General features: G+C 33.9%; 3 protein-coding genes across 5 annotated transcripts in view; 2 read left to right on the forward strand and 1 right to left on the reverse strand.

Annotated features, from left to right (window-relative positions):
* LOC132702874 (F-actin-monooxygenase MICAL3) overlaps nt 1–6,492 on the forward strand; it is a 74,129-nt gene extending 67,637 nt beyond the window's left edge. Inside the window, exons 6-11 of the mRNA XM_060671718.1 lie at nt 3,292–3,466; nt 3,573–3,831; nt 3,885–4,130; nt 5,468–5,570; nt 5,626–5,751; nt 6,161–6,492. Coding sequence (XP_060527701.1) covers nt 3,292–3,466; nt 3,573–3,831; nt 3,885–4,130; nt 5,468–5,570; nt 5,626–5,751; nt 6,161–6,488 — 1,237 coding nt within the window. The 3' untranslated portion in view covers nt 6,489–6,492. The remainder of the gene's footprint in view (nt 1–3,291; nt 3,467–3,572; nt 3,832–3,884; nt 4,131–5,467; nt 5,571–5,625; nt 5,752–6,160) is intronic.
* A 1,617-nt stretch (nt 6,493–8,109) lies between these two features.
* Nucleotides 8,110–9,099, reverse strand: LOC132702881 (PHD finger-like domain-containing protein 5A). Of its 2 annotated transcripts, XM_060671728.1 has the most exons (3): nt 8,644–9,080; nt 8,552–8,586; nt 8,110–8,461 (listed from the first exon to the last, which is right to left on the reverse strand). In XM_060671728.1, the coding sequence occupies exon 3, from the start codon at nt 8,440–8,442 to the stop codon at nt 8,110–8,112; it is 333 nt and encodes a 110-aa protein (XP_060527711.1). In that variant the 5' UTR covers nt 8,443–8,461; nt 8,552–8,586; nt 8,644–9,080. The 2 variants fall into 2 exon arrangements, with proteins under 2 accessions (XP_060527711.1, XP_060527712.1); XM_060671729.1 differs by lacking the exon at nt 8,552–8,586 and having other exon boundaries at nt 8,644–9,099.
* A 1,350-nt stretch (nt 9,100–10,449) lies between these two features.
* On the forward strand, nt 10,450–15,313 carry LOC132702880 (cytochrome b5 domain-containing protein 1). Of its 2 annotated transcripts, none has more exons than XM_060671726.1 (3): nt 10,450–11,647; nt 14,858–15,019; nt 15,114–15,313. In XM_060671726.1, the coding sequence occupies exons 1-3, from the start codon at nt 11,298–11,300 to the stop codon at nt 15,280–15,282; spliced, it is 681 nt and encodes a 226-aa protein (XP_060527709.1). In that variant the 5' UTR covers nt 10,450–11,297; the 3' UTR covers nt 15,283–15,313. The 2 variants fall into 2 exon arrangements, with proteins under 2 accessions (XP_060527709.1, XP_060527710.1); XM_060671727.1 differs by having other exon boundaries at nt 15,080–15,252.
* The last annotated feature ends 519 nt before the right edge of the window (nt 15,314–15,832 follow it).

Raw genomic sequence — 15,832 nt, forward strand, 5'->3', positions numbered from 1 at the left:
ATATCAGCTTGTGATATTGAAAAATACGTCGATGGTTAAAAGACTAAAAATTTCCAGCTTTTAATCCTTTCGCAAAATTGCGTTCTAATAATCAAAACACATAGCTCGACATCCCAACGATCAGTGATTTTACAAACTAAAATGTTTATCTATAGTCCCTGTCAAATATCTTAAGACTCTGTAAATAATGGATATTTGAGTAGCAGTTACTAAATTGACTCACTCCAAAAGCTATTATTGGGGTTAAACAATCAAACCTGGTCCCCAGCTTGATGACGATTGACTGCAGCTTTCGCTTCGTATTCATCTTCATCAACAATTTCGGATGTTCAATTGCACTTGCTCGTTACCTAGTTGATCTTTTACCGAAGATTTCTCACATAATCATCTCCTGCGAAGAGAATCGGAAGACATTAGTACCTGGCCCGGAATATTTGCTATTGTTTCGTGAATGCTTAACAGGACAAGGTGTATAAAGTGCTCGTAGTCTTTGGTGGTCGGAAGAGACTACTTTTCATTCTTATATTCAGCATCTTGCACACGTTTTGAAAGGAATAGAATTTACAAGTCCTGCATATCTACCTCTTTACAAACATATCGGCAATAAGTGTAGCTGCTTAATCGGCAAATTGCAGGCTTCAGAAAACATTCCCACTACGACGACAGCAATTCTTTCTGAGATCCATTACTCGCTTCACAGGTGCGTTCACCTAATTTGTCAAGTAGAACCATTCCCCGATTGTCTTGAACATTTGGGTAACTTCAAGACGTCCTCCTCTAACTCTAACGTAGACAGACGTCTTGCAAATCTCGGCAACATTCTACAACATCTTCCGAGTTCTTCAGAACAGGCTTCAGAAGCCGATCGTTCACAACAAGAGAATCCTAATGAGAGTTGTAGTTGTATCTAAGTAATTGTCTCGTATACGAGGTATGCCTTGAATTTCTGACTGACTGTTTTGGTGCGTCGCGTCCTAATGCGCGAACTAGGGTATCCGCCAACTCATTAGAGCTTGCCGCGTTTCGACGTTGAGTCCATCTAAAAAGGGCCACACCCCAACCGCTCGATAATATTTCTTTGGAACTCCAGGATGCGCAAATCGGACTAACCTACCATATCAACTTCAAACTCCTGGAGAGTTTCATTAGATCTCTGTACCGATTTCTCAGTTGCCAGTGCTATATACACAGATAGGTAGATAGATACAAACGACTTTATTTTCAACTCCTCGAACCGAATACGCCAATCTTGCAACTTATTTTTTGATTGAAAATTTAACAATGGTCCGTACGCGAAATTACAATAGGTGGTGTGAGATTGCACGAGTTTTGCATAAGGTCTATTCCAGAAATCGAGTTAGCATGACCTTACTTTTGTGTAAATTCCGAAGTGACATATAAGATCTCTGTATTATTGTCGACATCTAAGTACTGAACCTGAGCTGATCATTAAAAACAATACCAATATTTTTGTATGTATTTTATAATGGTTATTGCACTTCCTGCTACAATTGGTTGTAAGTTTTCGTAGGCCTAACCGCAGTCTGGTTTAGAGAACAATTTAAGTTCATTGCTACAGCAATAACAAAGGTCGTTGTGCAACAGCCTTCATAGCCCGTTTTGAAAATGAGCGATCACCACATTCACAAACTGGAACCTCCCTGTCGAACAGTCTCGAATTACTCTTACTACAAGAATATTTTCGGATCCAAGCACTTCGTTTTTTGTTGAACCCTGTGGAACTCAGAGTGCCATCATCTTCTCCAAAAATCTTGGCGTAACCTAAGTAAAGTTTGATACCGAAAAAACTATTTGTATTTAAATTTGATAGATCAGTAAATTTTAAAAAAGTTTGATACCGAAAAGACTATTTGTATTTAAATTTGATAGATCAGTAAATTTTAAAATCGGCATGTCGATTTAAGAAATAAAATTAAAAAAAATAATTTACATTTGTACATAGACAAAAATAATTGGCCACAAATATTAATGGATATATTTTAAACAATTATAATCACTTTAGCTCGCATTTCTGACTCCAAATGAACAATGCTACCATGAGACTCGGACGATCAGACGATTTTTTGTGCGAATATTAAAATGCAAATATCTAGGAACGGTGTAATTTATCGAAATAAATGTAGTATATTTTTTTACTAAGGAACGATACTAGCAAAAAAATCATGACATGAAAAAACGAAATTATAGTGTGTAACTAACGCCCTCTACATATTATAAATATCATAATATTTCACTTCATATAATTAATACTTATATATGTATTAATAAACTATCTGTTGTCCCACACAGTAGTTAGCTTATTGGGTCACTTATGGTGGCTTTGAAAAACAAAAAATCGTGCCCACATGGAAACAAAGTGGATATAAAAACGGTAATGTCTGGTTTTATATATTACGCGACAAGTAATGAAAAGTACCGACGAATTTACATAGAGTACAGTAAGTACGTACTCTCCATCACGTGTGAAAAAACTTTGTTTCTTTAAGGTCTCAGTGGAATTAAGTTAATAATTGTTTTCAGTCAGCGAACCCACCGCTATGTAGTGTGCGTTTGAGTGTCTCCGATATTTATTGTTTGGATTTAAGGAAGTACCGAGTTTGCTTGACTCTAGAATTAATAATTTTGTGCGTTTGCATTCGTTGATATGCCGGATATAATAAATCTCTGTGGTTGTGCATAAAAATGAGGATTAGCGATTGATAGGAAAGCCGTCACCAATCCGTTTAGTTTTAGTTTGTACTAATTTTTTGTATAGCCTAGAGCAAATTTGCTCTGATAATAATAATGTTGTCTGAATATTCACCTATTAATTAGTGGAATTATGTTGATGTCGATATAGGTTGACTTTAATAAAACAAAGATTATTATTCGTAACCGTATCTATATATCTTTACAAATCAAATATTTATCGAGTGAAAGTGAAAACACATCCTTTTTCGATTTAATTTTAAAGGGTTCGTTATAAATTATATTACGAATGGGTCGTAAATATAACTTTTTCTTTTTCTATGATCTGTGGCTGTGAATTTATTCTATTTAAAATTCAAATCGACTTCTTTGATTCGTTTTTAAAATTAAACACTTTCTAAAAAATTACTTTCATAATTATATTATAATTAAGTAATGTACGATATATGTTGTCACTTTATGTAAAACTCAATTGGTGCAATTTTCATTAAACCACACATTTCAAATGTAAAGCCTGATCGTATTTCTGCGGTTTGAAAAATTTCTACCCAGCGAAAAGATGTTAAAATATCGTGTCACCAGGACATCGCATTTGTCGCCTCCTGCCTGCCATCAAGAGCCTAAAGTACGCGACAACCTATCAGTGACGAGTAAGGGCAGTCACGGCGGGTCTAATTCGTCTATATCTAGCGGTAGCGCCATTGGAAGCGCTAGAAAGAAGAAACCAGCACCTCGACCGCCCATACCGTTCCCTGTGGTGAGTAAAGCTAAAAAAACTTATACGCTTTTAATTGCAATAGCGATCTCAATGTTCAGTAGCCAGAAATGTTAAATGTAAATGTTGTGTCTACTTGTTTTTTCAGACTACAACTCGAAATATAACACATCGTAAATCTAAAAGGGCTCCTCCCCCACCAATTACTTCAACACCTGCGGTCAACAAGCAAGACTTTGATAATAATCGACGTTCCGAGGTTCTACTTTCTCCAGTGGCTGGGGAAAACAATTCTTTAAGTCTTGTCAACAATACTGAAGAAAAGGAAGAAGGTGCAGAGTTAGAAAAAATTGTCAAAGACGAAGAAAACAGAAATAGGCAAAGTCAACAGTTCGAAAATGTTCAGAGTAGGTTTCCAGTTTTATCCAAAACTGCCATAAAAATATTTTTTTATTTTCAGTTCCAACATATGGCGAAAACTTGGCAGTGCCAAACAAAAGTACTTATGGTAAATGGAAGAGGCGGAAAGGTCAAGCGCCAGCTCGCCCCATCCCAGAGCGTCGAATTATTAAATCTCTGCCCATGTCTGAGATTCGCAGGGAGTTGGATACAATTGAAATTCAACAACAGGGTCTTGAAAAACAAGGTGTCAGATTGGAACAGATCATTAGAGACAAATGCGAAGGGAATGGAACCTTCAATTCTGGTAATTTTTTTTGGACAAAACCTGAGTTTAACAACCATAGCAACAAGCTCTCGCACACACAAACACAAGTAAAATTAATTCGAATATTTTCGGAACGACTCTGTTTTAAGAAATGTTATAATCGTTCGAAAATTAATTATTTTTATATGGGGTGTTGCTTTATCAAGCAGCTTTTAAGGGCGTAAAATTATACTTCTCGGCTTGGGGAGCGATAAAGGAACTTTTTCAACAACCGATAGATAGTTTAATTAATTTAATTAACGTGGCTTTAGTCACGAATTTAATTTGGGACCAGTGGAGTTTAAGAAACGAGTTATTACTGACTAAAAAGTTTATGGAAGTATTACATACTATAGATCCTTTTTCTATTACTATTGGTTTCTTTTAACACACAAATATGCCTTGTATTTAATATTTGAGATAATAATATGTCCACCATTTTTTAATAGGTCAGGCGGAAACCAGGTCGTTGAAAAAAGTCATGCGTTTAGTACACAAGTAGCTTGCCTTGCATTAATAATTGGTTATATTATATTGCAAATTACAATAATCATAATAATCCGATGGTTTGGCATATTTGCAAATGTTCTGAAAAATGTCTTGTCACAAAAAGAAAAGGTAGGATTTTGGAGCAGTTTCTCTACTTTTACATTCCTCTTAACTTGAAAACTAAAATATATTTTAAAACTTTAACACAGAGTTTTAGTTCACAATTAATAAAATTATGGCGCATATGATAAGTATCATTGCGATTTTTCTAATAGTAATTGTTATTGTTCTAATTTACAGAATTTATTTTAAAAAATGTTTTCCATTCACGAATATTCCAAAAAATTAATAAAAATAGTTAATTTCTCAATACACCACTTGAAAATGTGACATTTTTCGGTTGTGTCGGTTATTGCCTCGACTGATAATATCTCATTCATTAAGAGTTTTTTGGTGTGCTCTGGTGACGCAAGCATCCAGACTGTCGCCTAACATGGAAATTGGATATAATAATAATAAGACACTTACTATTTTCAGTCAATTTACAAATCATTTCAACATATCTTCTTAAGCAATTCTCCCTGAACTGTTTCTTTTAGAGTTATTTGAACTTAGAGATTTTGGTAATACCAACGTGATGCTGCTAGCTAGGGTACTGCCACAAAAAATCCTAATGGAATTGCAATATATAAATATCCAAACACATTTTAAAATTAATTAATTGATTAAAAATTAGTTAGCGATGAAAATGTACTACGAAAATTCTTAAATTGCAACTGAAAATCGTACATGTTGCACACATAGCAAAAGTATGCAAAAGAATGTATTTAATACAGTTTTTTTTTTAGATGACACAATACCAATCGATGTAGAAGATCTAATACTTCAACTCTTCGAGTTAGTCAATGAAAAGAATGAGCTTTTTAGGAGGCAGGCAGAACTTATGTATTTGTAAGTAAATGACTTTTGCAATTTGTGTGTACAACAGTTAACGTGGAATTTGAAGGAGACGGCAACAAAGGCTAGAAGAAGAACATGCCGACGTGGAATACCAAATTCGGTGTCTTATGATGCAACCAGAGGCAAATAAAACTGATTTTGATAAGACCAGGGAAGAAGCTCTAATCAATAGGTTAGTTAAGCAAATAAAATAATATAATCTTGGGAATAAACAATGTCTTTAAGGCAATTAATTCTAAAAGTGACAAATTTTAAATTTCTTTCTAATGAACAATATTTTATATTGTATTACCTATTGGTTTAAAGATATTAATTTTTCCACAGGCTACTGTAACATTATTTACAAATCTTCCGGATTGCTCCTGCGTCGGTCGTTGTTGAGTCGGACTCGTCCACGTTTCGCCAATCATTTTGTTATCTTCTTCAGAGCCTAACTCAAACATTTAAAGAGTTGCACCCCTTAAGCTCTGAAGAAGCAAACAGGAGGAGTACTGGCTAAACGTGAGCAAGTTCGACTCAACAATAACCAACGCAGGAGGAATCCAAAAGTTTTGTAAATAGTTTAAAGATGTTGTTTACAGGTTGATCGAAATTGTTGAAAGGCGAAATGAAATAATTGAGTGCTTAGAAATGGACAGAGTTCGTGAAGCAGAAGAAGATGATAGTATCCATAGTCAGCTAAATCTGTACAGTTTAAAAAGGGAAAGTGAAAAAGAAACAAGAAACTTGGAGAGTGAGAACAAGAGCAAAAAGGACAAAAAACATAGAAAGGAAAAAAGGTTCAAGATTCATCTGCACAGACACAAGGAAAAGGGACAAAAAATTGATGTTGACAAAGACGTTGATGAATCAGAGATTAGTACCTACACATTGGAAAAAAAATCGAAGAAGAAGTTTAATCTCTTTTGATTTACTGTTTTTAAATATTTGAGCTGTGCTTATGCTGCGCACACTACATTTTTTAGGTCTAATAATTTCACGTGCTATAATAACTTATCCCTTCAATGCACATTTTTCTACTTTTGTATTGAAATACTAAAACCAATTTTGAACTGAATAAGAAAAAAGTCATGTAAAGCTTAAAAGAGACAACTTGTACATTAATGTTGCAGTCATAGGTTAAAAAGTAGGAATTTCATGAAAGTATCTACACAACTTGTTCCTGTTGACAATGTAAGATTGCAATCAAAAGTTGATTGCAAAACATGATCTGCTGAAGATTTTAATGAGTCCCACCACATCATAGAGCAAATTCTGAGTCAATATTTTAAGTTATGTTGTAATTGAACAATACAGTGCATTGAAGAGTTAATCCTGTTGCATTCTCTTTCTCTAGTATGTGGCTCAATAATTTTTGCTCTTTAGAAATGGGTGTAAAAAATTGTCACATTTATTTTCCTACTGCATTTTGAAAATATTACTAGAGAAAAAGATCAACAGGGAGAGGAGTTAGAGACAAATAATTTTTTCTGCAATTTTGTATTATTTTATTTTCGACACACTCCCTCTTTGTTATTAAACATTGTCAATCACAATGTGAATTATTTTAAAGTAAAAGTTTTTTGTAGAAGTATTTTTTTTGTTACTGTGAGGTTTATTCCTTAAATATATTTTTTCTAGTACAATATTTTATTTGAATTTATAAAACAAACTTTGCTTTACTAAAATTATTAATTATCTAAGATACTGGTCCATGGTCGCAATTTATAATCTGCTAACAAGATTATAAGTTCTCAATTAAAAAATTGCAACTTACATGAATTGAAAAATTAAATGAACAAGAAAACGAGCAATTTAATTATTTTTTTTAATTATACACCCCATTTTGTAAAATCTAATTGCAATTTATCTAAATAATACATACAGCATAGGTTACGTGTAATAAAAAACTGCAATTTTTTGAACGCTTTCAAAATTTGGTATCCCAATACCATATGAAAGAAGTTAGAATACTTTTCTAACTCGTACCCTGCAAATATTAATAATCCCAATATCGTTTTCAGTACATTAGTTATTTGAGCTTATTATTTGCAGTTGACATACCATATTTCAATAAAATACTTGTTACCTTTGTTCCACAAACTCGGTAAAATAGTCTCTTAATATTGAAAAGCACAAATCAAACGAAGCAACTGCAAAAGTGGTATTGCAGATCTCTTTGTTTGGATCTCAAATATTGACAGTTACAAATAAAAACTTTCAAAACTATTAGCTGGTATAGATGCCGGACAATTTTTATTGTACTGTGGAATATAAACATACAATTGAGTCAAATATTTACGTAAATTTGCTGCAAATATTTCGGGTAATAGAAAATAGACATTGAATTTTGTTATAATTAATATAAGATTTGGTCAATTTAAAAAAATCAAAATTCTTATTTCACTTTTTTCTGATGTTCATTTATTTCACTTATGGTTTAGTTTTTTTTACTTATTAAAAGCAAAAATTTATTATTTAATAAGACTATAAAGTCTCAATTTAAGTAATGTGTTCAAATAAATTTGAATTTAAGTCATTACAAGTTATCTTAGCGCCTCTTAAACCCATATTTCTTCCTTTCATAGAACAAGTCTGTCTTTGAACTGCCCAAGTTTACAATTTTGGGACAACCATCTCTATCTTTTTCTTGAATTGTGCATTCTTTGCAATAGTAAGCATCTGACACTCCTGGGCCTCCACATATCACACATCTTCCTTGGTAGGAGCCATAATTGCACTCATCACAAATGCGAACTAATGTGCATGGCCTCACATAGGAATCACAAATAACGCATTTCCCGTCGCACTTTTCACAAAGTCTGCCGATGGCGACTCCGGGCTGTTTACGACAAAATATTAGATCTGGATGATGTTTGGCCATGTTTTATACAAGGAACTCCCTACAATAAAAAAAGTATATAGATTGCTTGCTTTAGCAATAGCTTCCGCCAATACAATACAAAGAAAAACTATTTCTTGAATGTCCTTACCGTTTTTTAACCCAATATACTTATGTAGACACTTCCTATAATAAAAACAGGTAGATGGGAGTCTTTTAGCAATGCATTCCGTCAATACATACCTATTTTGTTGTATATGTGCAGAATTAAGACGAAACTGTTTCTCTGATGTCTTTACGCTCTCTTAAACTCAACAATATACTTCACAGTCATGGTTATAGAGTTACTCTTCCTCTTACCATCAAATTGATACAAGTTCAATAAAGCGTTTAGCAAAGATGAAGCACGCAATAGCTAATAAAAACTTAAAAATTCATTAATTGATATTTTTGTAGAGAAGGAAATGGTTTTAGCAATGCTTCTACATTTCACCCACTAGCCTGTACTCCACTGATTTTCAATGTTGGATGGACCTCAATTTTTTTACATAATTGCATTGCTTCATAAGTTCTTGTAGTATCATGAATAATTTTTTAGTATTAATAATTTTTTTTAATTACCAGGTTTCTCTAATCTGCAGAGAAGGCTCGTGAACTGCTGTTAAATTTATATTGTTATTAGGTTATGCTTAAATTTTTCTTCACACTGATTAAACAGGTTGAAACGGTAAGTCCAGGGAGATGGACAGAACAATGCACTCGCTGTTTTTGTCATGACCGATACACGATACATCGAAACGCGGCTTTAGACGAGAAGGAAATGATCACTAGCGACTGGCCTGCCGGTGAAACTGACTCCCGAATGTTTTGCGAATAGGACCTTCGTGGCCATGTAAATGATTTGAAACTTATATTTAATTATTTCGGTTAGTTTTGGAGGAACTGATTTCCTGATGAGCGACCAGTGTGTCTAGCGCCTACCCTAAGCCTGGATAATAGAGAAGGATCTTTTTGTTACCAGTGAGTAGACCAAGAGAAAGATTAATTTTTCTATACCTTGAGAACGCCACCAGAAAAAAAAAGTATGAACATAAGAAACTGCCATAAAAGGTAGAGCCTTGGGGAAAACCTCTGTAGGCTCTACAAGACAACGGGAAGACAGGGATACAAAAAAACCTCTAGGAGTTCAGGGATATGCTCTTCAAAATGTAGCGGCCCACGAGAAGTTTAGTTCTGAGCAAATTAAATAAAAATGTGGTTCTAAACAACAACAGATAGTAACCAAGTAGTATTTATAAATAGAAAGGAAGCTATAGGTGGTACAGAAACAAACAACGGATACTTGTTTATAAAATAAATGAGTAGGTTCAGATTGATAAGGCTATATATACCCCCAAAGATTAGTTACATCGAAACCACGGATAAAAGAGATGAAATTATTGAGCATTCCAGAGAATAGATCACCCGTTAGAGACAAAAGGGGCGAATATTTTAAGGATTTGAGGTTGGCGTCTCTGAATGTGGATCTTGAAAACACGGAAACTTAAAATCATATATAGACCATCATCTGTCCTATCACGAATATCTTCAGGCGAGTTCGCTAGGTCGTGGGTACTCAAAGACCAATACATCTACTTTAATATTGAAAAAAAAACAAGAGAGACCTACACAAATAGCCTTCATATGACTAGAGGAACAATTAACACGTGGTGAAATAATAAAATCATTGAAAAAATTAAAAACCAAAAAACCTTTACCATTTGATGTTGTAGCGAAGGCAATCACAGAACTCGTAGAGTGTATTCCGGACACGATCTTAGAGATGCTAAACCAGCTATTATCTAGACAGATATTTCCAGACACATGTAACAAAGCCAAACTTCTTACCCAAAAATGGAAAATGCACACGTACAGGACAATATGTATCTTGCAACATTTGATAAATGTTGTCCCTAGCTAGATCTCTGATGTTTTTATATTATTCGGATGTTTATTTACTACACTAAAGTCGATATTTGCAAGATGGAGATTACACTCAGGAAGGAGGTCAACTTGCTTATTTCAGAAAGAGCAGCCTATATATTATTCCATTTTTGAATGATTATTAATACCCTAAATATAGTTTAAACATATACTAAGGACATTTTCTAAGTCTAACCTAAGATCTTGATCACTGATTCACGGGTTTACCTAATTATTAAAAGGAATAGTATATTATGCAAAAAGTGCGGTAAACGGCATTTGACTCACGAGTTTATTTGATACGTGCGGAGCGCAGCGGAGGTAGTTTTTAATAAACATTTTCGCAAAACGACAAATGTATTCACTGACATGACCGTCAGAACTGACGAACGTCAAAATTCAAGGCGTGGGAAATATCTCCGAAAACATCCGATTGCTCCCAAACCCGTGCGATAAAATCCCTGAAATGTCCGAAGTAACTCGGATACGTGGGAAACGAAACTGACGTGGTGAAGTGACGTTTCCTGCACGCCAGATCGGTGTGTAGTTAGGTATTTTAGAGACGGGGGTAGAAAAATTTCATTAATTAACTAACCGTTTTGTGTATACTGGTGTCAAATTTACAACTAACAAATCTTGAAGCTTCCTGTATCAATAGAAATTGTAAATTGCTAATTTCGGATAATTAAAATATTTCGAAAAGCAAGAAAAATCTTATTACCGTATAAACATAATTCGAACATAGTTTCTGTAAATAAGCGAAACTTTTTCCAAGCTTAAGTAAAAAAAAAAAAAACAAATTGAATTTTTCGTTTCAGTAATCTAATGTGATTAAAATTTTTGACATAGTATGGTGACATGTGACATTTTAATGTCATGGGGGCCTATTAATTTTAGGATTTAGAAACCTAATAGAATACGTTTTGTGTTATAAAATGGAAAATAGGCAATCAAGAACATGGCCAGTTTTTGCACCGTTTGAAGTGGTAATTCACAATAAGCCTCAAGATTGTTGGGTCTCTCTTTTAGGAAAGGTGCTAGATATTACACCGCTTATAAAAGAGCATGAAAATGAACAGAGCATTAAACCTTTAATAGCAATGGCGGGTAAAGACATTAGTCACTGGTTTGATAACAAAACTGGGGAAATTCGACACTATGTTCATCCCGAAACGGGTGCCAACGTCCCATACTGTCCCTACGGCCCTTTGCCTGATGTTGCCGAAACATTGCCTACTCCTACTTGGAGACCTTTATCTGAGACTCCTTGGTGGAAAAATGACAAGTAAGCATTAGAATCGAGTCTTTCTCCGATAGATATTTTAGACACACTATTGCTTGCTTTGCCTTTTTTAGTAAGATTGGTTGGATTAAATTGGATTAAATAAGTTAACAATTTTACTATTATTTTTGCTACCTTGCTAGGACGGAAAACCACATTTTTGTGATAGCCCCACTGCAAATCACAGTACAAGAAATTCGGTTAGTTATTTTTTCACTGTGTTTATTGTCTTCACCTTCGTTAATATTTACTGGCATTTTTTTAAGACTTTATTAGGATTTGCAGTTACAGTGAATTTACATCCTATTTTAAATAATATTTTAAATTTTAAATAATATTGCCAATTTTATGATAAAGAAAAAAAGTTTTCTGTAAAAGATAAAGATAAAATATCGAAAATTAAGCTGAAAATGCAGCAGGAGAAAGCCAATGTCGCTGAAAATAACAGCAGTTAAAGACGAGGTAACGAGGTAAGAAAAAAACAGTTAAAAGAAATAATCACATAGGCATGGCGACTTCAGAAAGTTATATTATAGATACTGAATGTACAAATCATCTACGGCCAATAAAGGTTAGTCAACTAAAGCTTTTTTAGAAAGTAATTTGCATTTATTCACTGAAAAGAGACAAATAAATGTTAACAACTCGAGGGTTTGCGATGATTTATTTAAAAACATTTTATCATCTACTTGATAAAGAAAAAATAAAGATAAACAGTACCAACATTGCATGGTTGGAAGATCAAGGTAGAGATGCTTGAAACAAAAAAAAACAACAAGCTTTTCAGGCACTTGGCAGAAGACCTGATAACAATAACAATACTGGAATATGTGTCTAGTGATGTAGTGAGACCTATAAATCCAAAAACATTGGATGGGAAAAGGTACATGAAAATTAATAAAACAAAACTTATTGGAATATAATCATTTGGAAAAAGAGGATACAATATCAAAGAAGTGAAAAGTTAATAATGATTGAATATTGTGGGTATGGGTATCGTTTGTGGAATTCGTTAAAAAGACAAATAGCACTTGGGAAAAACGGTAGTATTCAATGAACTAATATAAAATGATGGGGCCGTATAATTGAATGATACTAAGAAAGAAGAAAGCCAAGCCAAAAATGAGAAAACAAAAAATAGCGATGTGGATATGAATTTTGCATTCAGATAATGGCATACAATTATGGTTTCGAAATATTCAAAGAATATCACCTTTTCCTTGGTGTATCTGCGAAGAAGCCAAGATTAAGCCCGAAGAAGACATATATGCGATAGTAATAAGAATGTTAACAGATCGAGTGTTATTAGTGTCGAGTTAGATATGTCATTGCAACAATTCGATGAAAATTAAAACTTTCTTTGTGGAGAGATAGACACTCCAGTGATTATGGGACAACCACAAGGACTAAATGAAAAACAAACTTGTTAGATTTTATGGGTTGAAACAGAATTTAGGATTTTAATGGAGTTAATATAAAAAATTATGTATAAAATATAATAAAAAAAGCGTAATCAAACACTTTTATTGCGAATTGATTTTTACTTAGATTCTATGGTCTCTGAAACCTAAATAAACTCTATTTGTAGCCTTTTATACTAAGCTTGGTTATTTCATACCCATGTTCGTTTATGTCAAACAGTTGGAAATTTGGTACATGAAATTTTTTTTCATTAAATTCTTCGTAGTTTCTTGGTTTATAAGCATTGCTGCAACAATAGCTACTTCTAAAGAATCCGGTGGTTTTAAATGCATGTTATCGTTGATCCTCCTGGTTCATTATTGCTTATATTGAAGAAAGTTTTATTTCAATATATGCAGCCAAATTTATCATCCGCTGCACTACTCCTTAAAAGATCTTGTTCTGTCCATTTCCGATCAATTCTTTATCTTCTCTATTTCCGTCAAAGTGTTTATGTTGCAAACCCTGGATTTCAAGAATTCCAATTAAATCTAGGGTCTGAACAACCCGTATGACCTTCAGTTTCTGGTTGGGCATTTCTTTTGTTTTTTGTTTGTACCTAAAAACTCAAATGAATTGTTAATTTTTCCAAAAAACTTCCGCAGGCTACTGTAATACTATTTACAAATCTTCTGGACTCTTCGTACGTCGCTTGTTGATAAATCGAACTTGCTGACTTTTCGCCAATCATCCTGTTGGCTTCTTCAGAGCTTAATTGAACAACTCACGCAGCAGGAATCCAGAAGATTGATTGATTTGTTGCTTTTTTTAAGGAAATTTGCTCAATTTTCCAAATCGTTACACATCTTTGAATCGGTTGAATTCCTCATTGTCTTGATGACTATTTTGGTTTAAGGAATTGAAAACCCACTTTTCGAAGTGTCCAAACACTTTTGAACTTTTCTCAATGGATGGATTTACAGAAACTCCCGAAACATACCGGTCAAATGTTGTGGTTGCGGTAAAGCGTTTCTAAAAACATTTATTTTTACAAAAAGTGGATTAAAGTAAAGTAAAGAAAACCAATTCATACAACCAGTCGAAAAATATTAATATCTTGGCTGTTGGCTGCATACAGACTGGAACCCTGAGAGGAAAATTAGAACAAGAATAGAGAAAGTACGTGCGACAGTTATTAAGTTTAGAAACTATGCATGCTCTACGCAAGATGCTACGTGTGGTCTGCCTTGCTCTATGGCATAGAAGTGTGGACCATGAAAACCAGCAGCATAAATAGAATAGAAAGAAACCTTTGAAATGTAGACATACAGACGCCTCTTAAAAATACCCTGGACCGGTAGAGTAACAAATGAAGATGTACTCAATAGGATACACGAAGAGAGAGAATTGTTTCGTACCATTAAAAAAAGGAAAACCTCCTACTTGGGACACATAATTGGAAATGAAAAATATAACATCCTACAGCTCATACTCGAAGGAAAGATTGAAGGCAAAAGGGGAATGGGTATAGAAGACCTCATAAACACCTCAACATGTGGTCGCTAAGATCCTAAGAAAAAGAAGGAAGTATTATTCAACTAGTGCCTGCAAATATTGCATATCAGCTTGCTTTCTTGTCTCAGTTGTGCACATTGTTGTACTGGTCTGGCTATATATAACTAGGCGTATGTTTTGATTAGTTTAAAGCGCCGACTATCTGTGACTGTCATTAGTAGCGTTGCTTTAATCTACCGGAAAAGCTATTGACTCTCTCAGATATTAATAACTAATAATTTTCTATTTTCTACATAGGTTCCAAATAGGCTTACTTAGTCAGAGAATTCGGCCAATAAGAATTATCAATATGCTTACGTTGACTGAAGTCACTATAAATGTATGCTTCGAAGACACCTTTCACAGAATATTGGAACGGTATCTTATGTATAATAGCGATGCCCGGAGTTATACATGGAGGTAAATATTTATGGTAATGTGCTATTTGGCAAATGCAAGACATATAGCTGGGGCGTTTAGATTTCAGATATTTTTTGTTTTGTCATGTGTACAGGTATATGAATAGGAATGTCGACATGACGAAGACTATGAATGAAAATGGAATTTCAGATGACAGACAACATTTTGCTGAAATAGGACTACCGCAAAACTTTTATATCCCCAGTGTATTTCTCTATTATAATGACGATTTAAAATTTGCAAAGGAATACGAAAATCATTAGAGACATATTGAAACTAATTTATTAAACGAAATGCAGAAGAGGAAGGTTTTTCATTATTTTTTTATTATTATCCATATTATTCTGTTTCTTTTTTTTCCAAAGAAACTTCCACAGGCTAATGTAATGCTTTTTACAAAACTTCTGGCTTCCTCCTGCGGCGATTTTTGCTTAGCTGCAAAAAACAGTTGTCAGTCAAGCTCTGAAGAAGCCAACAGGATGATTGGCGAAACGTCAGCAATTTCGACTAAGCAAAAACCGACACAGGAGGAATCCAGCAGTTTTGTAAAAAGTATTCTGTTTCTACTTAATTAGTTCTTTTGTTAAATATTAAATTAGTTTTATTCATAGAAGTTAATACTTTCTCTTTATTCTGTTCGCTCTGCGGTATTTTTGTTAGGAAATTTTTTGACGACAATCAGTGAATCTCGGCTCTAGGGAGAGTTTACTGTCAATGTATAGGCAGGAGTGAATTTTAAACGTTGAAATGTATTTAAAAGTCGTACGAACGTATTGCTTCAAACGTCCGACAGCTTGCAATCCTCAGGATTTT

This window comes from Cylas formicarius, unplaced genomic scaffold (genome assembly GCF_029955315.1).
Source record: "Cylas formicarius isolate icCylForm1 unplaced genomic scaffold, icCylForm1.1 PGA_scaffold_6__28_contigs__length_40554024, whole genome shotgun sequence".
Lineage (NCBI taxonomy): Eukaryota > Metazoa > Arthropoda > Insecta > Coleoptera > Brentidae > Cylas > Cylas formicarius.